This window comes from Crassostrea angulata, chromosome 2, assembly GCF_025612915.1.
Source record: "Crassostrea angulata isolate pt1a10 chromosome 2, ASM2561291v2, whole genome shotgun sequence".
NCBI classification, from domain to species: Eukaryota; Metazoa; Mollusca; class Bivalvia; order Ostreida; family Ostreidae; genus Magallana; species Magallana angulata.
In genome coordinates, this window is record NC_069112.1 from 37,366,971 (window position 1) to 37,389,888 (window position 22,918).

The 22,918-nt window shown below is 33.1% G+C and overlaps 1 protein-coding gene across 1 annotated transcript; it reads left to right on the forward strand.

The window, feature by feature from the left end:
* The first annotated feature begins 17,178 nt into the window (after nt 1-17,178).
* Nucleotides 17,179-18,406, forward strand: LOC128170912 (olfactory receptor 52B6-like). The gene is made up of 2 exons (XM_052836664.1): nt 17,179-17,416; nt 17,618-18,406. Exons 1-2 carry the CDS (start codon nt 17,197-17,199, stop codon nt 18,274-18,276), a joined length of 879 nt encoding a protein of 292 aa, XP_052692624.1. The 5' UTR covers nt 17,179-17,196; the 3' UTR covers nt 18,277-18,406.
* Nucleotides 18,407-22,918: the final 4,512 nt, after the last annotated feature.

A 22,918-nucleotide genomic window follows, 5' to 3' on the forward strand; every position in this document is an offset into this window, starting at 1 on the left:
CTATCATTAGATTTTTATTAAAATTATAACATGATGAATTTTTGTGTATAATTTCGGTAAGATTTAACTTTCTTTTTCTTGCGTCAAAACAAGTTAAAAATGGTTCAAGTTAAAAATAAACAGGTGAAATAGACACAGATATACACATATTGCAAAGTCTTACCTTAAAAGCCAGACAAAACTTGTTGATTTAAAAAATCCATGGCTGAGTGACAAACAATGGAATAGACAGGCCTATGTCACAATTTTGTTTGACACAACTACCCAAAGTCCAAGCTCTTGTTACATTGTAAATGGTTCTAACATTTTGTTGTTAAATGGTTCTAACATTTGACAGTTGAATGTTTGGACCATGTGAGCTGAAGCTCACTAAAGGAAAACAAATGTACAAATATTTTAGTCTTTTTAATAAGTTTTTAAAAGTAGTTTCAAATCTTAAAAAAAAATTGATTTGACACAAATTTCCTAAAAGCTGGGTCTACCTAAAATAAATACAAATTTTCAGGAGGACCAGACGTTCTCTCCCCCCCCCCCCCCCCAAAGATCAGTGCATGATATGTAGTACGCTGATTACAGGGGCGGATCTAGGATTTGAAGTTAGAGGGGGCGCCAGTTTTAGGCAGGGGGTCTGGGGGCATAGCACAAATGCAATTTACAACGCACTAAAAATTACACTAATTTTTATCTGATTAAGCTTTTCACACGTAAATTGCAAGTTTTTATCGCGTACGGAATTGAAGCTCCAAGGTCGTCCATCCATTTTTTTTAGACCGGGAGCTACAGACCTGCAGCTTCACAGACAATATCGCACAATATATTTATTTTATTGTAAATAGTTTATATAACATTTATTTTAACTTAAGTATGTAAAAATAAAAAAAAGAAAGAATAATGATGTGTTTAAGTTTTTTAAGCCGGTCACGTTTTAATTGTCATTTCTAAAATTAAAAAAAGTATTTTTTTTGTATATTTACCTCAAATGCTTATAATCTGGAGTACTCTAATAAAGATACAGTTTATAAACAAAAATCTGTTTTTTCTTAATCCGATAATGGTCAGCATATTGTTGTTATAACAGTATATTTACATTATCCTGTGTCTTTGCCTGTGATAACACTACGTATCGATTTTGTACTATATAACACAAATGACGCCAGATTGAGGCGCAAGCGGGGTTTGCTTATTCATATTTAAATATTTAATCGTACTAGGGCCTAAAATTATATAAATATAAGTAATAAGGAATCATTCTTTGAGTATTATGAGGTGATAATTTTGGTCTAGGCGTGATCAAATTCAAAAAAAGCCCGAAGGGCTTTATGATAGATTTGATAACGCCCAGACCGAAATTATCACCTGATAATATTTATATATATCAGTGTTTGATAAACCCCATTGTCATTCAGTTAACAGAGAGCACAGAAAGAGGAAGATTGTATAACCGAGGATAGAAGTAATTTGAACTAAAACTTGTTAAATCGGTTTTTGATCTAAGATAAAAGAAAAGAAAATACAACGTCTGTAATGGGTTTCGAATCAGAAATCTTTAGATTTGCCTATCCAGTACGCTATACGTTCGATACTTTTAACAGGTATGCGCTCACAATTAAATAGACTGTCAATTAAATGAATGTGATATGATGCAATACAGAACACAACCGCATGGTTAAGATCCAACGTGTTTACCAATAAAAAGATATACATGATTTGGGTGTACGGTGTATAGGTATACGTTTCATGACTGGTTGACATGACATAATTTTTTATCATGAGAAAGAAGTGCTGCTTGTAACCATTGTGGCCGGAGAGAGATAAAGCTGCATGGTCAAAGTCTTGTCGCAGCTTACTTAAGATGTTGAAAAGCGACCATGACTTTTATGTTAACGACTAACTATTGCACAGTCTTCTATTATTTTGAACAATATATGGTAAAACATTGATTGATAGTTGTAACTTTTGGGGATATACCTGAACGAAAGATAAAATATAGCCAATCATATCAGAAGAAACAGTGATAAAATACAACAAAACTAGAATTGAGCTCGTTGCAAAAAAACGAGGAGGTTTTCCATTACAGCTTCAAGTCAAGATGGGATTATCAATCAGTCTTAAAAAAAACCACCCACTTCCCCTTAAACTTTTCAGGATCTGACAGGTATTGATAGGAAGTCATCTTCACACGAAATTAACATCTGACCCATCAAGACTTTAGACAATCATTCTGAACTCTGTAAAAGTTGACAGGCAAATAAATCATACCTGTTTTCTATGGAACCTCCAGCTGCAAAGTATTGAAGAGTTACACCTCTCATTAAACAGATAAAGGCATGTATGTTATAAGTTGCGATGTATTTAGATGGTATCCGAATGTAGAAGTCCTGTAAAGATGACCTCCTATCGATACCTATCGGACCCTGACGAGTGAAAACTGGCGCTATTACAGCGAAGAAATTAACATATTATAAGAAAATAAGATTCTTGGCAATGAAACTCCTGAAGCACCTTTTTACACTCTCTGGTTGAATAATAGCATTTGTTTTGTTTTAAGAGGTGTGACAGAACATTACAATTTAGGATTGGTGGACATCAAATTTAAAAAAAAATGAGTTGACGGCACAGATATTCTCGAATATAACAAAAGACATACAGAAACAAGAACAGGGGAAAATATTTACTTGCTATCTTGAAAACTGTAGGAAGAGTTAACCCTGCAATAGGGGTACCCTATATGCAATATTAAGCCAAACATGGCAACGTTCAACAGCTGGTATTTAAAAAAGGAATTAATAATCAAAAATAAAAATCTTTAGCTAGCAATATCACCACTCTGATGTATGTACAATTGATCTACAGAAGAACAACATCGTATCTTGAAAACTATAGGAGGAATTATTCTATGGGTGTGCTATTGTACCCTCTGCCCAGAGGGCGAATGAGGCATATTACTATCATAGAAGCCAAGGGTCTAGACGTTATAAAAACGTCGATATAACTAAATGACTGCAGCTTATATAAACAACGTATAAATAATGATAACTCTAATGTAAAAAGATACATGCCCTTATTTTTATACATACACATTTGAGAGTACATATTAAAATATCATAATACTTTCTAAAAAAAAAATGCGGCGTTATTTGGAATGACAATGCATGTATTCACAAACCTTTTGAACACCCCTTGTACATATTAAAACACGATTATATGGATTTCATTCAAACTTGAAAATAATGCAATGAATGCATGTCTCGGGGTTTTAAAATACACAACCTTTAAATCTATGATAAATAATCTGAAAAAAAAAGAAATCCTGTATTTAATTAAAAAAAAACATGCACGACTCTTTAAGAATAACTCTTGCTATCTGAATATTATATACTTATTGCCGATCTGTTCATATAAAACATAAATTTATACGGCATATAAGTGCATATATTTACTGCAGTGGTTTTGGTTCTTTAATTGGAACACGCTGTTGATGGTTTGAAGGTTTTTTTGTTAATTTAATTAATGCCTGATTAAGTAAATCACAGTATACACAATATAGTTAGCTTTGTTGTTGAACATTAAAAATGCCTTCATTAATATAATATTTTTACAGACTAAATAGACACATTAAGTGATTATTAAATATGAACTACATGTAAGTAGGGCTGTCATGATTAACCGAAAGATCGGTTTTTCGCGATTGAAAAAAAGTCGGTTCGATTCGGCACGTTCTTCCCGGATTTTGATTCGATTGAGGTTTGGTTTTTACACGCTCTCTCTGATTGGCTAGTCCGTTAAACAGATCGGGTACACTACCTTATATGGATAGCATTATTTAGCACGTGACAGTATTTAGGTCAAACAGATTCTCCAATCCAGTGAATGAGTTGCAATGCATGACGGTCTACAACGGATTTACGATTCAACAAACGCACGTGAATTTTGTATGTTTCATTCACAATATTTAATTGCTTGCCGGAATGTTTGTACATCTTGATTTTTACTTTTGAAGATAAAAAAGCAAATATTACGTACCATTAACTTTGTTTCATGCTCACATTGAAAAATACTGTTGTTTTTGTTGATCAATTGTTGCTTCAAAAATGGTCAGTATCAAACGACTGACAAACATACGCATACAAGTACAAACAAACTTTCGTAAGAAATAATTGAATAAGTGTGTGCACTAGAAATAAATACAGGTAACTGTTCATTTTTAACTTTAACATACGTGAAATGCACAAATGTACAAACGCAGAAACGCAAGCTATGCATCATGTAGCATTTGTCCGTTAAACATTCTGATTATGTCCCTGAAGAAAATATCAACGTGCATTCTACCAATGTTGTCCCAAATATGGGGTATCACGTGAAAAAACGGTACTCACTGTATCTAATTCAATAGTACATACCCCTGTTTTGAACATTGACAATGTGGTATTTAAATAGGTTGATATAAGTCGTCATATGCAATATTTTTTTTAAATGTGAGCATAGAAATTGAAGTTCAGACATAATTGTCCATATTAATTTCATAAATTCTGAAAGATCATTCAAAATGAGTTTCCAAAGGACAATTCAAAATGGTATATATTTTCAATACGCTTTGTATACAGTGAAACTTATAGTAGCCCAGAATGCCTTGCAACTCATTGACCTGATTGGTTTGCCGAAAAAGTAAACAGATGGATAATTTAGTATGCAAATGTATGCCGACGTCACAAAATATAGTGGTCTCGACCTGTTAAAGTAAACATCATACACGAAAATGGCCGGGAAGAAGCCGGCAGTTTTGGGATAACTTCGATTTCCTTAAAAAAGATGGAACAGAGGATAGAAAAATAGCTGTTTGTAACATTTGTAAAACGCAGATAAAGTATATATGACTGGTAAATGTATAACGTCAACTATGACTGCTCATATCCTGCGAAGACATGAGATCACGTTATCGAAAACAAAAGCTGCAGCCGATAATTGTGAGAAAAACAAACACATATCAACTGGGCAACTTCGTTTACCAGAAGCTCTTGGTCTGAGAAATAAATACCCCAGATCATTGACAAAACATGGTGATATTACGAGATATATCGGCGTTTTTATTGCGAAGGATATTAGGCCGTTCTCGATGTTGGAAAATAGCGGATTCATAAACATGAACCGTGCACTAGATTCAACGTATGACATGCCAGGGGAATCACATTTTTCAGAGACGGGAATTCTAAAATTGTATGATGAAACAAAAAAAAGGGTTTGTGAAGAACTAAAAAATGCAGAATATAATATAAGAAAAATTTTATACATACAATATGAATTCTTTTCAAAGATTGCATACATGTACATGTATATCTAGGGAAATAAAAAAAATGTATGAATTTAAAATCGCCTTAAACTTTTTTTAGGCGTGCTTTGAAATTTGGCAAGTTTGTGGGTGCGTTTCAGCAAAGTATGTTTTTTTTTCTCATTTTTGATATAATTCCGTTAAAACTATTTCAACATCATTTGCAGTTAATGAATCTTTGTTGATTTTGAGTATAATGCTTGTGTGAATTACTTCTTATAAACGCGTTTTCCTGAAAAATAGTTTTCTTTATGTATTCAAAGAAATTCGTTATGAATATTGACTCTTATAATTTGGTATTAATGTATGTACAATATGCTATATACTTTGTCTTTGTTATGTTATTGTTTGCAAAAATTTGTGTAATTGTACCGTATTAACTTATATATGACCAGGATAGAAATAGTTATCATATCAAAACTCAGCTATTTTTTTTCAATGGCCAAAGTTTTCTGATACATTTTTGTCTAATAGAATTGTGTCACAAGGACCTGTTTTTATAAATAATATAACAATTTATCTATCTTAAGTTACATATATGCATTTTTTGAAGCTTAAATTGTACAACCAAAGATTATGTGGTCAACATAAGATTAAACTTATACATCTTGGCAGCCCTGTAAAATCTTATTCCGTAGTGTTTTGTCTAATAACGTAAAGAAAGTAGTTTAATATTTCATTCTTAGATTCTTAGCGCAAGGAAAGGTTAATCAACAAGATTATTAGCTCAAACGTATGATAATTTTACCAAAATTAAAAAGTTCTCATTATCTTTCAAATTCCAAAAATACTTTTTTTTGTAAATTGACTACTCTTTGTGAACACTTTAAAAGGTACATAATCGTATTATGTCAGTGAAGAATATATTTTCATATCTTCTTATGACCTATAAAGCTTGCTTTATATTTCCATTGAAAGCCATAGGTTTGAAACGTTTATCAAAATTTTGAACTAAAAGCTTCCTTTTTATACAGTCTTCTTAAACCGTTCTCAGTATGACCCGAATTCCATTTCCCATCCTTTGTTTGGTCGTTTTCTTCCTTGTTGCATTGCAAAGTAGCGATACTAGATGGTTAAGTAAAACAAAACGGGAAGAAAATGTATGTGCAAGTATAATATGCAGATGACACAGATCTATGAATAGTCTATTAAAAAAAAATGAATGGGCGCCTACTTCATATATAGTGCAACATCAGTAAACAATCCTCGATTTGACTTGATATTTTATAAGCCCTCGTCTTGGCTATACATGTATGACATCGTGTATACTCATGAATAACAGAACAGTTCAATTTTTAAACAACAAAGCTGGTTCTATCTAGCAGTACATTAGAAACAGTGAAATATTCTACCTCACCACTATCAAAACAATTAGTAATAATTATTGTGTATCATTTGTTTATACTTTTATAATAAGCATTGAATCAAACACAGTCATTCGATTAATAACGTAAATATCGCAATAGATATTTTTGTCGTTCAATAAACTGAAAGATAGCTAAAAGATATGGGAAATATTATTGAATATAATAGTTCTGCCATTTTGTCATTACCTTTCAAAACCTTTCAATTAACAGTCAGTTGACTGAATGTACAAAGGCCCATCCTGGGAAATATTTGTCTTTAAAATACTTTAATCCCAAACACAAATTTTTAAACTGTTTCGATTCAATTGATTAAAAATGCTACATGTCAGCTTTCAAAATTAAAACAAAAGCAGTTGTGCATAAAATCCATATTAACATGGTTTTAATAAGTAAATCCAAGGCATATATATGTAAATACACGAACTGTTTGAAATAGTATAATTAAAACTGTTGATAATTTTATCTCAACTTAGGTTTGATAGTATTTTTAATGCATTTTTAAAAAATTCTTTTTGTTATCCACGTGACGCCATTTATAAGCTGTACTTATTCACATGGTATATTAATTTCTGTATGTGCATGTATTTTGTTTATTCAGCACTATATATTTTTTTCTTGTTCTAATATTTCGTTATATCTTGGTATATAACATTAGTCAGATAACTTTTTGACAGCGTGGGCGAGAGGCTGCTAGCCAAGTAGAGTTTCAATCCCACGCCGTTCTAATTAGTTGCAGTCCATGGAACAACAAATGTCTCTTTTAAAATGAAAGAAACCATTATATAGTTGTTGACGTTAATGCACTCTAGCGGCCCGTTGTTTATCCACATTTTGTGTTATCATAAAATGATATACTGCCCCCTCCCCCTTTTTTGGAGGGGGGGGGGTGCGTTAATTAAAATAATGTAAAAAATAACACAATTTTAGGAATACTAGACTTATTTTCATTTAACCAGTGATAACACAATGGTTATTATCTATTGTAAGAACGCAGCAATGTTAAGGCGTCCCGGTGCTAAAATACGGCTGGAAAACGATATTATTTGAATCATCGCAAAAATAGCTTGACCGGGAGCATTTCTTAAGATCTCTAATACATTTATTGACACCGATGTTAAACATTATATTTGATGCATTTTTGTGACGTCATATGTACTTTGTAATCACGTGACGAGCAAATCCTAATATTCCAAACTATCTATTTAAATCGCATCGGCGCAGGTGAATAATGACATTAAATCATACATATTTTTTTAAGAAAAATCCTTTGTTAAGTCATATACTTTGAAGTTGTTGCTTGGGAAAGAAATATATATTTCGTTCATGAAAGATATTGTTGAAACATTCCACAAAATCATCAAAATATGTCCATTTTTACTAATCAAAAGCGATTTACAAAAAATGGATTAAATCCGAAGGTTTCCCAAGCACGATTTACATTTGTAATTATATTCTCTACCAATTTTACGTAAAATATCCTAAAATTGTGTTGATCTTTCACCTGTGCCAAGCTGGTTTTACATGCATTAAAATTTCTTCATTCAATTGTTTACACGTAGCAGGGAGGGTCTCCAAACAACTAGTTTATGAATAGTCTTTTACTTAAAACGAAGCTTTAAAACTGCCAATTATTTGATACTGGTTTTTAATATGAATAAATTATGTACGTCTAGCATTAACGGCAGCATCTACGTTAGGGAAACATGCGGTATTAATTATACTGGTTTGATATAATTCACTTTTATCGTTAAGATACATTCCCTGAGAACTATCGACAGGAATGCAGATTGTGACGTCAAAGTCAATTATGACGTCAGATCGTATGAAGTACAGACAAGTGACTTTCTACATATCGCTGTAAAATCCATCGGGAAGCCTTAACATGCCCGCGAAATGTCTCGTTTACAAGATACTAAAAAAAATGTGAGACAATAAAAAATCTGACTTGGCAGTAAAGTCAGTTTAATTTGGAAATAGTTGCCGATATCTGTCGGTTATCTCCCCATAAAAGATAGGTGGTGCACTGCTTGTTGACGTTCTCACTTATTTCAGGTGTCTGGAAACAGAAACACAATTCAATGATTATCAGTGAGGCTGTAGTTCATTTTGTCTACTTACCAGGTTGAATACAGAAAAAGGCACTATCTCCTTTGTGTTGATCACTTTTTAAGTGACTCGAGTTTGCTGAACTTGAAAACTTGTCATGTTTAATCACCGTGATCGATTTGAAAAGCTTATTTTCAAAATATGGTATTCCTGATCTGATGATTCCGGACAACGGCCCCAATGCTCAACTAGGAAATTCACCAACTTCTCAAGAAGCTATGGATTTGTTCAAAAGATCAGCATTTGAACAAAGCAATCGATAACCAGAACGCACTATACATACACTCGACTCGACAAAATTAGAGAGCGGCTAATCAAAACGTAAATAATATAGCTATATCAGCTTTGTTGCACTGATGCACAATATGATTTTATTGGCCATAGATATACACAAAGAGATGAAAGCATGTTTCGACAGAAGAAGCAACGATTGAAACAAAACAAATTGATTCTATATGTGCATACACTATTCTACCCCTGTCCATCAGATCGAGCATAGTACTAGAAGTAATAAAATTTTAGAACAAGAATGCATATACCATCATCGCACTTGATTAATAAATTATATAGCTTATCATTAAAGTTTTTAAATCAAATATGACCATTGGGTTACTGGAATCCACTCTCTGTCTATCTTCGCTCTCCAAGGGTTTTCGGTCCACTTTGCTTCCCATAAACCCTTGGCGGATTTCATTACAAAAACTCGTTGATGTGGTGACGCTATCTAGCGAGAAACTTGAGTTACGCCCCTTGCATATTTACATTTTAATCGATTTAAACAACGGGTTATATACACACTGCACTACGGCATTAATACAACTTGAAAACATGTTGACTACCGAATATCGGAACATAATTAACGATGCTATTAAATACGAATTAAGCTATAACCTAGGGAAAGCACGGAGTGTTTTTATTCATAGTGTTTTTGTAAGGACCTGTACCGGGAGTGAAAAAACTCGCCGATTTATATGAAAGCTTTCATGCCATAAAACCAGTTGTCGTGAATATTGCGGACTAAAGAAATTAAATAAAAGAGAGCTCATTAAATCTTTAAAAGCAATAACCATACACAGGAGGCATATACTAACGGGATAGACAAATTTTACATTCGTTATGTTTAGTTCCCATTCTATCACGCGAGCCTTGACCAGTTTGTATGTTCAATCCCAGTAAAATATATAGGTTTTTAAAGCGACCTGGTTAGACCATCGTTTGGGGGGCACTGTACTCGAGAACTTATGTCTTAACTTGTTAGAAGCACCGATTGTTTTACCAAAGATCACACTTGTGTTTTCTTTAAAGTTTATATTTGCAAGCACTGCATTTTGATCAGCTACTTGCAGCTGCAGTCAATCATAAAACGGAGCTTGTCGCCGAGTTTTTGGTATGAAATCCGCCAAAGGTTTATAGGAAGCAAAGTGGACCGAAAACCTTTGCCTAGCGAAGATGCTCTTTGCCATTGCCTCCAGGAAACTCATATAACTAGATATTTAAAACCTACATATCGTTGGCTGTTTAAGGTAATTTTTTTCTTATTTCTAACATATGAAGGTTTTGGAAATTAGCGTAATTTAAAGAACGGTATCTTACATAAGAACAAAGAGTGAGAACCAAAAAAAAAAGTGCAAAGATGCTTGTCAATCAATGTTCATTTGACTAGAAGACGGATATATATTTTCTGTCCAGATAAGTTGGATTTGAGTACTGTGTTTAAAATCAACTTTATCTTTCAATTTATTATTACCTGTATTATATAAATACCGTTCTCATTCGTAAAAGCACAAGCTTGACCTTTCGTGTACTTTGCAATCTACACCTTTTTTCATTCGTATATATATACGTGTAGAAATTTGTCATTATAAAACCTGATGACGTAATGAACATTTTTCGTTCTACACGTACACCTGGGCAAACATGTTGGTTTGCTTAATCTCTTCATTATTCTATTGCAAGTTAATAATATTTATGCTATCTACCACTGACTTAGATCCTCCAAAGCGTTTCTACCACATTACTTTCATTTGTGCTATTTCGTGCTGGTTTATCGAAAATGTAAGTTTTTAATTAACTGTACAATAAATATTTATCAAGCAAAAGTGAAATTATAGTTTACGGTCATTTTCTAACACGCTTTGAAATACCAAATGAGTAAGCAGATACTTCCCTAGTTTATTGACAAAATGTCTTCATTTGATAGGATAGAAATGCATTATCACTTTCGATGTAGTCAACACTTGTTTGAATATAATCATTGTTTTGTTGCATTTATCGAAAATTTGATTAAGAAGATTGAAAAGAATATGTATTGTCTGGTGCATTTTTCCGTATTGATTGTAGGATATGCACAGGGGGATGTCAATGCATAATTCAGCAACATGGCTGCAAAATAAAGAGGAAATGATACCGAAACCTTCAGTAATTCCATATGGACTCTTCTAAATGTCACACTGAACATTAACGTTATAGAATTATGACATTTAGAATCTGATGCTAAATCGTACGTGCAATATGTGAAAATTTACTCGTCCACTTCACTTCAATTTAAAAAAAAAAACAATGATTCGATGAAGGTTGTTCTACATAGGTATGGGTGACTTTTCTACCAAGACATCCGAAGGAGGTAAACAAGGACGGGTTAAGGGTTAACAGAAATCGTAGCAGTTTCTTTTAGTTTTGACAATGAAAATATTTTTGATTAAAAAACATAAAACATTTCTAAAATCTAAAATTGGTGATTTTTATAACAAAATCAATAAGAAATATCTGACTAAATTTGCTTTTATTAGTCCCCTACCGGTTTCACCGGAGGGGACTTTAGCTTTCCTCTGCGTCCGTCTGTATGTCGCACGTCAGTTTTCCACACTTTTTTTTCTTTATGCGTTTAAGGTATAATTTGAAATTTGCTGAACAGCTTCAAAATGTCAAACTACAGATCAAGTTTACACTTTTGTGGCGTCTGGTAGACATAATTTCGAGAAAATTACTTTTTTATTTTCCAATTTTTTAATGTTCGGGTTCGGTGTGTATTGAATAAACGAGAAAAGTATGTAGTCGGTAATACTATCGTGAATTACTTGTACCATTCTTTTATTGTTTCTAACAAACAAATAAGTTCTGTAAAATAGTGTCAAGCATTGTCTTGTAAATTTAATCGACATGTTTTTTTGTGTATTGTTACAATCGGGTTTATTATCGGGTTTGTCTGTTTATTCGGGTTCAGAAGACGGTAGATATGATATTCTACACACCATTGCATTGTTTTCACAAATTTCTACCAGCAAATACTTAATGGACTTAAAAATTAGAGGAAATAAAATAAAGACAATTTCACCCATTTTTATTTCAGTTCCATATCAACGATGTAGTTTGAATTTCCTCTGTTCTTGTATCTCTGATTAAAGCATATTAACATCTCGTTTATAATAGTTTTGAAATAGATGTATGCTTCGAAGATTTCATAGAATAAAACATACGGTAGGGGACGTTTTTCGTTTATGCAATACTCTCAGAATGCTTGTCCTGTTAATACTATAAATGAATATATTTTGATCGTCGGAAAACTGATTATCATACAGAAAAAAAAATGTTATGTCAGCGTGATGGATAAAGAGCCCGTCAATGTTTCTATCTTGGAAATGCTTAGGATTGACATGTTTCCGGTACGGACAAAAAAACCCAACAATAATCATGTTATAGTATATTTCGATATCATTATTAGAAAATACGTAACCCATATCAATTAATGTGTATATGTATATTGTTTGTTAGAATTGTTTGAACAAATATTAAAAAGACATGGCATAATATTTTTTAAACTTGCAGTTTAACCGAACATCTAACTGTAGAAAATACATGAAAAATACTAAGTGCAGGGGAGTTTTTTAAATTTCCTTTTCAATGTGTTTATTACGAGTAGATTCAATGCCACAGCAAAATACCACAGCCAGAATGAAAGCAGATAATCTTAGCTATGCAGTTTCCGCTCGATTTATTATCTAAATAGGTCGGAATTTTGAAAACCCACGTCATTATACGAAGAGCAAGGATTTAGAAAGGAGGATATTTTTATGAATGTAAGTATCTTCCTATGCAGATTGACACATTCATTGGGTAGTGTGTATATGTACAAATAAATGCTTGGCGTTAAACCATAATGTATCTGTATACTGCCTGTGACATTTACTTGGCAATACAGTACTAGCAAAATGCAAATCATATGTGGTAATTCCATTACCATTTTGTTTTCAACTTTCATAAACAATTGTTATATTTTTCAATTAAAGAGCCGGGCATGGTCACGATTTTGGTAAAAAATTATTTTTCCGAAAGCTGCTTGGTCCAACTTTATATCAAATTTTGTGCACCTTTTTAAACAATTGTTATGCTAAGTTTATGTATAAATAATAGACATTGCAGTAGTTTTCCCAGTAAATTTAGCCAAATTTCAATGTAAAAAACTATGTTTAAAATTTGTTAACAAATGTAGAATCCTCTCCCTCTTGGTACTCCCCTTCTTCTCTGGTACCCTGTCTTGGGACTTACCCTTTGTGCTTGATACATGGAATATGTTAATTCTTCACTGCCTCTTGGTCAGATAGCTGATTAAAATGAACTTGCATTGTGTCCAACTAATCATCAGAAACACAATGTTTTCATTGTCGCCTCTCTTGATTTGAATGACTAATGTTCGAATTACAACATGCGTTGATCAACGTACAACTGCATGAAGTCGTTAATGATGCGGAAAAAGATGACCTAATATGTCTCGTAAAATCTTGTTTAAGACCTTTTTAGAACATGATATTATTATGATTATTAGGTGTTTAGTGTGTTTATGTTTTATTCATGTGTGTGACGTCAAAATGCGCGACAGGATTGGTAGTGTCGTCTGCGAGGAGAAAGAGACGCCAAGGCTTCAGATAGGAAGGACATGTAGTTTTAAGAATCCTCGGTAAATCGGCTATGCCTTGTGGAATCGAGCTGTGACTGTTGGACTGTCTTTTTACTTTTCGGGAACTGTGATCCGTCTGTAAACTGTACGTACCTTACCATAAAATTACACGGTCCTGTCAATTCTGTCGGCATTTAATCAGCAGAGTATATGTGAAACTTTATTATGATTGATCGATTCTGTATTCTTTTTATCGTTTGTTTATTTTGTTTTATATGTAATCTATTAAATATGTAAAATTTAATTGTTTTGACTTCTGTCTTTTGTAAATGTCGCTATATTTAGATTTGGGGAAAGTTGTTTTATGCTATTTTTAAGATTTTTACGTTCCTTGCACGTTACAGTATGGAACATCTGTTTTGCTTCAATCGCACTAACCTAACCACTGGTGATCGCTCTGTTTAGGAGGGCTTTAAGCCTAATACTTCAAGTTGCACAATCCTCTGTATTCTTTTGCTTGGCACTGTAGAATTTAGCTAGAGTGTCTTCGGTATATGATCCGAAGAATGATATTGTTTTTAAGGGTTGGGGGGTGGGTGTTCCAGACAGTTTTGATTGACAATGCATGCAAAAACAGGTATCTACACTCAAGTTTTGCTTGTGTAAACACTTTTGTCGTGTCCTTGAACACAGATCATCAATACCAACACCGCTCCAATGAACACAGCTCGTCGTTATAAAATGTTGTTTTTGTTTCAAAATTATAGTAGCGGCGAGCGCGGTTGCCTGTCTTTAAACTGAGCATGAGTTTAAATTAAAGTATATGTGTTTCCCATTATAAACTAATCTGGTGAACTCTCTCTTTCTCTCTCTCCCTCATTATTAATTGACTTTCAAAATTTGACTAAATAATACTTAGTCGAAATCCATCATTGCTTGAATGTTGGCACATCCTGTTAAATTCATTGTGTTCATTGAACTGGAATCACATTTTATTAATACAAATCTACATCAATTCGTTTTTATTTAGAATCTGTTTTCGTAATAGAAAACACATTCACACAAACTAAATACGACAATGCCGAATGGGTTTAGTTCTTTTCTTTTTCAAGCTTATCCAGTTATTAAACAAAACAAAATTTGAATGAATAATGCATTATCTACTTTAATAGTCAGTTTAAGATTGTTATTCCTTTTTTTCAATTTTAATTATTTCTAGATCTGCTAGATACATGTTAAAGATGAAAAGACTCTCAACTGCCTTTGTGATTTTGGGCGGGATATTGCTGCTTTGTATAGACATGGTTTTATTAGTTTGTGTATATCTAATGAAAGTATATTGTTTTTTCAACTTGAGAAAACCCCTGGAACTAACACAGAATATAAAAGATATGTACACAACATGTGTGTCTTTTGCCCAGGTGCACGTCAGGATTCCGAAAGTTGTTGAAATCTAAGTATGTACGTGTATACGATAAGTCTATTTAATTAACGTCTTATTTACATTTTTAATTCATTGTCAAATATTATTTACTTATCTTGAGTTTTAAAAATATTACGTCCAAAAATCAAAGATACATCTATGTAAGAGTAAAATCTACAGACTGACAAATTACAGTAATAGGGGGGGGGGGATAAATGCGAAGGGGGGGGGGGGGTTATTATTAAATATTTATAATAGGTAATAGAATATGTAACATGCCAGGCCCAGTATACATCATATGCAGTCCATGTATACATTATTTGGAATCGTCACATGCATTAAATACGATAGCAGTAATTGTTTATATTGTCTGTTAAAGAATTGATAGTTTAAAAATCATGTATAAAATTACATGTGTAAACATTTAAACATATATAACTTAATTTTTTATTCTATATACGTTGTAAATGTATAATAATCAATATTATAAAACTTATTACGTGCGGGAACGTGACCGGAGAGTTAACCGGCTTTTCTACATCGTATTTGTATTGGATACAGAAGCCGACGTATGTCTATTGCATGTCAAACCTCAGAAAAACCCTGGAACTAACACAAAATATACACGATATACACAATAGGTGTGTCTTATTCCAGACGCACGGCTATGGTTTTTTTTAATAAATACTTCGCATCAAGGTTAAATATATTTGTCAATTAATCACAATTGATTAAATTTTCATAAAGTTAATACATTTTGTTTGTAAATGAAGCAGATCATTAAATAAAGACTGATTTTTTTGTTAAATGGCTTAAAGGTGGCTTAATGGTAGCTTAAAGAGGTTTGGACATTAAAGACCAATAAGTTGTCCTTCAAGGTCGCTTAAAGATAGTCTTTAAGCTGCCTTTAAACATCTTTAAGCCATCTTTACGCTTTCTTAAGCCACTTTAAGCAGCATATAGAGCATAAAGGTGGCTTTAAGATCGTCATAAAGCTACCTTTAAGCTATTATTAAGGGGAACGTAAAGATGGTCATTCATCCTGAGTCACCAAAACTGCCTTTGGCGAAAGGGTGTGCTATGACCTTAAACCATGTATCTAGGTCAAAGCTGAAGGTCTTAGCAGAAGTATATGAAAAATCCTTATCCGGAGCATATCTTCTCTCTCCTTGGTCCAATCTGGCTCAAACTTCACTCACTGAGTGCCTATGGTCAAAGGAGTTGCAGTGATTATAAATAAAGTTCGTAGGTTAAGGGTCAATGTCATAATTGGTCAGGCAAAAACTCTTTTCTTCAGAGCATAAATATACTCTCCACTTAGCCCTATTTGGCTCATACTTCACATAAACAGAGCTTTAATTAAAGGGCGTGCAGTGACCTTGAACCAAGTTTCAAGGCCAAATGTGAATGTCATAGCAGAATTATATGAACAATCCTTGTAAGGTGTATATCTTTTCTCCAGTTGGTCCAATCTGGCTCATTCCTCACTCACAGTGTGCCTACGATCAAGGGTGTGCAATAGCCTGGAATAAGGTTTGTATGTCAAGGTCAAGGTCTTATTTGATCACGCAGAATTTTTTCAGAGCAAATACATGTACATGAATATACTCTCCACTTGGCCCCGATTGGCTCCTACTACACACTAAAAGAGCTTTTGGGTTAATGGTGTGCATTGACTTTATAATTTGAACAAAGTCAACGTGAAAGTCTTAGCAGATCTCTTGATAATCAGTTTTAGATCGTAGATTATTTCCAACTTGCCTTATCTTGCTCAAGTTGAACAAAAATGCCTGCATGTCAGGGGTTACGAGATTGATTGAATTAAAAGTGTTATGCCAGCTGGAAAATGTGTAAGTTACAGGTCAAGGTCAAAGCAAAGTTCTCTTAAATGCTTTTCACCCTTTCGTTCATTATTTAAGCGGGCCCTTTGAGATAGTCATCATCTCAATGTTGTCTAGTTATTCTTCGATTCTTATTTACAGACGACATAGGCAACTTATATACCAATAATAGCAGTATTGCAGGAACAGTTTGATATTCATTTTAGAAAAACCCGTGTATCGGTAAAACACGCAGTACAATGGCGAATACGTATGCTGTGATTGCTGCATCCGTTTTGTTCTGCATTGGATTAATTGGAAATTCTATCACCGTCTGTTTTGTTGCTGTATCCAAACGGCTGCACACTCCAACATACGTCCTGATTGGATGGCTAGCAGTGTCTGACGTACTCGCCTCTATGACGCGATATGTTCAAATATTTGTCAAATCTCTATTCAAGGACTATTCACACGTATACTGTGGTTTCATCAATATTCGTTGAATACCAATTTTCGTGGATTTCGTTGTTAAGTTGATCCACGAAATTAAAAGTTCATTGAAGTTCAATTTCAACTAACATTTTGTATTGATTAGATGGCCACGAAATTATGTATCCTTGAAACTGTGCTTTTCAGAAAATCCACGAAAATTGATACCCACGAACATTAATGAAACCACAGTATTTATATATGGGATATTTACCTTTTTATTCATTCACTCGGCATTTTTCCATATGGTGTTAGTATCACATGTACGTTTTGTTTTCATAACAAATCCTCTGCACAGTTTGATACTGAAATGTAAAAAAATTCTGTTAATGTCTTTTGCCGTTTGGATAGGCTCTATTGTCGTTTTCATCGGATACGGAATAAATATAAACCTTTCTTTAATTGACATGGTATCTATCGAAACAGCAGTTTTAGCTGAGGTTGGATTTGCTTTGTATGTCTCTGGATTACCATTTATTATTGTAATTGTTTTTAATGTTCGAAAGCTATATTACCTGTATAACCAAACAGCTTCTGTTCGACGAGCCAGAATAGCCAATTTGATGTCGTTAATGTTTTGGATTATCATTGTGATTTATCTCCTTAGTACAATATATCCTTTTATTTACACCATTAACTATGCATTGTTTAACGGTTCACTTCTAGATAGTAGCTTAGACTTAGTTAATAAAATGTTTTTTGTTTCATTGCTTCTTAATAGTTTGAATCCGTTGATATATTTCATGTTTTCACCCCCTGTTTTAAGATTTCTATCCCGATTAAGAAAATGTTTTAATAATGGCACAGATCGTCGCATAAGCAATCCTAAATCATGTCCTCAGGTGGAATAGGTTGGTGAACTAATTTTTCCTTAACCATCTGACGTCACTTCGCTCTGGTTATTATGATTTCCGTCATCAAATAAAATCGTTTACGTTCTATAAAAAGTAGGAGATATTTTAAAGTTTAATAGTGGGTCTGCCAATTTTAAAGCCGACGGTATGTAGCTCAATGTCTGCAAAATTTCTAATAAAGGTTATAAACTCAGGTTTTGTTTGTAGTTAAAAAGTTGCAATTTACAACGCAATTAAAATTGCGCTAATATTTGACTGATTAAGCTAATTTCCACACGTAAACTACAACATTTTAACACGTACGGCATATTAGCTCCATAGTTGTCCATCCATTTTCTAGACTGCGAGCTACATACCTGCAGCTAGACATTTTATAGACTTAACAATATTGCAGAATATATATATGTTTTTATTTTTAGCAATTTATATAACATTCATTTTAACTTAAACTCGTGAAAGAAGAATATTGATGGAGTTTAATTACGTATTTTGAAAACCGTAATGTATTATTGTGTGTAGTTGTGCGAAAAATCACATGTGTTTAAGGTTTTTTATGTCAGTTACTTTTTAATTGTCATTTTAACAATATTAAAAAAAGTTTTCTTTTGTATATTTACCTCGAATGCTTATACACTAGAGTACTCTAATAAAGCTACAGTTTATAAACGAAAATCTTTTTTTATTTCGATAATGGTAAGCTTATTGTTGTTACATGCATAACATTATATATCAGTTTTTTTATAAACCCCATTGTCATTTAGTTAAGAGAGAGCCAAGAAAGAGGAACATTTTTAAAACGAGGATATAAGTAATTTCCACTTAAACTTGTTAAGTCGAATTTTGATAAAAGAGAATGAAATTCAACGTCTATAACGGGTTTCGAATCTGGATTCTTTAGACTCGCTCATCCATTACGCTATCCGTTCGCTTCTTTTAACTAGTATGCGTTCGAAATTCTATAGACTGTCAATTGAATGAATGTGATTTGATACAATACAATGCACATCCGCATGGTTTAGATCCAACGTGTTTACCGATAAAAAGATATAATTAATTGGGTGCACGGTGTATCAGTATACGTCAGATGACTGGTTGACATGGCATATTTTTTTAACACGAGAAATAAGTGCTGCTTGTTAACAATATGGCCGGATACCGGTGACTAAGAATAAAAGCCGCGAGGTCAAAGTATTGTCGCAACCAGCTAATTTAAGATGTTAGAAGGCGACCATGACTTTTATGCTTACAACTTACTATTGCACTTTATCCTTTTACATTAAACAATATGTGGCGGGAAATCGATTGATTGTTGTAAGTTTGGGGAATATGCATGAACGGAAGATACATTAAGGCATATCATGTATTAAGAACTGTGGTCACTAAATGTAAACAAACTAGTGCTGAGCTCGTTGCAAGCAACGAGGAGTTCTTCCGTTACAGCTTTAAGTCAGGAAAGGATTGTCAATCAGACTTAGTAAAACCACCCCCTTCTGACAGATTAGAGAGGTATTTATAGGAGGTTATCTTCACACGACCTTAACTCCTGACCAATCAGGGCTTTTGACAATCATTTTGAACTCGTCGAAATTTGACAGACAAATAAATCCATGCCTGTTTTCTATGTAACCTCCAAATGCGGAGTATTGAAGAGTTACATCTCTCATAAAACAGATAAAGGCCCGTATGTGATAAGTTGGTGGTATATTTAGATGGTATGTAGATGTAGAAGTCATGTTAAGATGACCTCTTACCGATTCCTATCAGACCCCGACAAGTGTAAACGGACGCTATAACAGACGAAGATATTAACATATTGTACGAAAATAAAATCCTTGGCAGCGAAACACCTGAAGCACTGTTGTACACACTCTGGTTGAACAAGAATCGTTTTTTTTTAAATTTAAGAGGAGTGAATGAACCTTACAATTTAGGATGAACATCAAATTAGATTTAAAACAAAAATCAGTTGCACAGAAATCCTCTTATATAACGAAAGACGACAAAAACAAAAACAGGGGATAATACTGTAGACACCCACAAATTGGGAATGCAAGAGATCCAATTGATCTTTACAAACTATATGCAGTAAAAATACCTCTGGGCTATTTGCCATTTAAAGACCCCTTTTAGCTATCAAAAAGAACCATCAACCATCTTTGTAGATGACCCCCATAGCGATGATTTTTAAATTTGAAATTGGACAAAAAATCTTGCTTCTTATGTGAAAGAGATGGCTACAAAAGCTAACTTTACAGGTCAAACGCTTACAAACTCGGCGCAAGAAAACATCTTGTTCAGAAAATCTGTAATGAAACTGTTCCACCAACTTACATTCTGCAAATTACCGTACATAAAAATGTAAAGTCAATTTTAAATTATAGCCAAAATATGACTTAACTCAACAGCTGATATTGTTAATTCATAAATTATTAAAAATTAAAATCCTAGCAATATGAACAGAGAAAGAGTTATTTGTACACTGGAGCTACCATATAGGCACCATATTGCCAAAAAATAAATAAGTTCTACAGCTGGAATTTAACAAAAACTATCATAAATCAAAATCCCAGCAATTTGCACATCTCTTAAATTTTATGCAAAATTTTCTGAGGAAAAAGAAAATTAATAGGCTTCAATAACGATTGCCTTGTAAAGAATGGAAACGTTTATACAAAAGAAAGCTCGGTTTACTGTCATATTGATATTCGTATTTATCTATAAATCACGATAGAACAAGAAGACCCTTTTCTTAGGCATTAGACACTAGAATCGTCTTTATGTACAGGCTTCTCGAACAAGAGTAAACTCATTTCCATGAACAGAACTCTGATCCGCTTACAGATAACTAACAAAAATGGTTGCTGTTTTACTTTGACACGTACTACATTGCATACGAGGGTTGTCCCAAAACAATGTAGACAAGACACATAATTTATTATCTGTTCACTGCAATTTCATTAGACTTCTATGTTTTCTTCAATGACCCTTTGGCAAACAATGCTGAAAAGTTCAAATCTGTACTTTATTTTTTTCTCTAGAAAATGTATAATTAGTAAAAACAAGTTTTGTCAGGCGGCGTTGAAAATTCCGAGTTTTACGTTGTTCCTAAACCCTCCACATCGTTTACGATAACATTTACGTTTTATTTCCGAAAATGTCTTAGAAAAATTAATATCTTTAAACATGTACCAAGCATGTACATTCAATATATATTTCTAGTTTTGTTTTGTTTTATAATATTTTTTAAGTACAAACGATCTGTCGGCTCCAAACTTGTCTTGTATTACTTATTGTTTAACGTCCGTCTTACCGAAATGTGTCGTTAAACATTTTGACGTCCATTTATATCGTTGGGTTTTTTTTTTCTCCACTTATTGTCATCAAACTTGTTCAAATATTTTGAATGTTGTTTAACTACTTATTCATAAAACGCATTTCTCATCGATTTTGTTAATTTCATTTACTTCCAAAGCCGCTTAGGATTTATTAAGTTTGTAATAGCCAAAACATTTTCTGAATGAAAAATAGAACTATTATCAAATATCAGTGTATGTTTTACTTGAATTTTTTTCATTCAAAAGTACTTTTTCGCCCAATTTTCAATTCATTATGTTCATTTTTACTAAAGTTTTTGTTTTTGACATTGCGCGGCATGTCGAATTTCTGATCTAACATGCTTTCATTTCACTAATTTAATCTCAAATAATATTCGATTGTAAAACATTATTTGAATGCAAATTTCTTGTACCCTTTGTGGCACAAATTGCATCTTCCTTTGTCTTCGAATAACTGAATAACGCCACTTGTCTACGCTATTTTGGGACAACCTTCGTATATCATTGATAGCAATCCAGTCAGGAAAACATACATTTAATCGGCTTTACAATTTTTTTAGTTTCTCAAAAAAAAATAAACGATATATTTATATCAAATAAATGTACGCTTTCAATTGAAATGTTTAATGCTCTTACCTCTGTCTAGGGTCTTTTCCTTGGTATTTGACGACATGTTTTTCTCTTGATCATCGAGTTACAAAAGTGGTAACATATTTTGAAATTTTCGTTTCGAATGAATGATGTTTTCAAAACCAAGGAATCAATTTTTAATTCAACGATTTAAATTTAAAAATCTGCATGAAGGTGTACATTAAAAAACCTATATTCAAAAGGGCAATAGATTCTATTGTTATACTTTCATTTTAAATACTGAAATCTGATTGGTTTAAACGCAGTTCATAATCTGTTCTATTACCCTCAGCGTTAGCAACGCACTTAGCAACAGGTAACATTACGAATTGTTACATGCGTGATAATCATGCGCGTACGGTTCGCCTTAGAATTCACGGTATTCCTATCTAAAAGCAGTAATGTTTTCTTTAAAATTAAGACATTCAGTATAACAAAATAAATAGTACCTGTTTGGGAGGATAACAGTTGAAATTGACACCCCTCTAAAACCATTGTCAACCTCCACTTCGCGTCGGTTGACAATGGTTTTCTCTGGGTGTCAATTTCAACTGTTACCCTCCCAAACAGGCACAATTTATATTAAGTTAAACATTAATTTGGATTTTCTTTGTTTAGTAATAAAGAAAAGTTTTCCGCCCCCCCCCCCCCAAAAAAAAAAACACAAAGAAATG